The 446-nt window shown below is 39.7% G+C and overlaps 1 protein-coding gene across 1 annotated transcript in view; it reads right to left on the bottom strand.

Annotated features, from left to right (window-relative positions):
* The window catches only part of EMH_0059840 (uncharacterized protein), a gene marked incomplete at both ends in the record, with an annotated part of 4,798 nt that overhangs the window by 1,476 nt on the left and 2,876 nt on the right, over window positions 1-446 (bottom strand). The window contains one exon of the mRNA XM_013497722.1: window positions 20-114. Within this exon, the coding sequence (XP_013353176.1) occupies window positions 20-114 (95 nt within the window). The remainder of the gene's footprint in view (window positions 1-19; window positions 115-446) is intronic.

Below are 446 nucleotides of genomic sequence, written 5' to 3'. Positions count from 1 at the left end.
AAAAAATAAAAAAACAAACCTAAGCGTATAAATATTTTCTTCTTTAACAGCAATTGTCTCCTTTAGTGTATTCATTGCGTTTGTTTTTCTCTCTACGTCGAAGTCTCGCGCAGCCTATACACAAACCCTAAACCCTAAACCCTAAACCCTAAACCCTAAACCCTAAACCCTAGGAAGTAAACAATCAAGAATAAATTATAGACAAAAAATAAATCATAAACCCTAAACCCTAAACCCTAAACCCTGGTTTTTTTTTTGTATCTTTTGGGGTCTTTAAGAGTTTCTAGGGTTTGGCTGATGCTATCTAGGGTTTAGGGTTTAGGGTTTAGGGTTTAGGTTTCAGGTGGGTTAGAGGGGGGGCAGGGGGGGAGTTGTTGCAGCTCGTATCTAGGGTTTAGGGTTTAGGGTTTAGGGTTTAGGGTTTACAAGGGCTCTCTGAAGCTCCA

This window comes from Eimeria mitis, genomic scaffold (genome assembly GCF_000499745.2).
Source record: "Eimeria mitis Houghton genomic scaffold, Emh_scaff2880, whole genome shotgun sequence".
Taxonomy (NCBI): Eukaryota; Apicomplexa; class Conoidasida; order Eucoccidiorida; family Eimeriidae; genus Eimeria; species Eimeria mitis.
The sequence above is the reverse complement of the archived record's forward strand: the minus strand, read 5'-3'. Positions and strand labels throughout refer to the sequence as shown.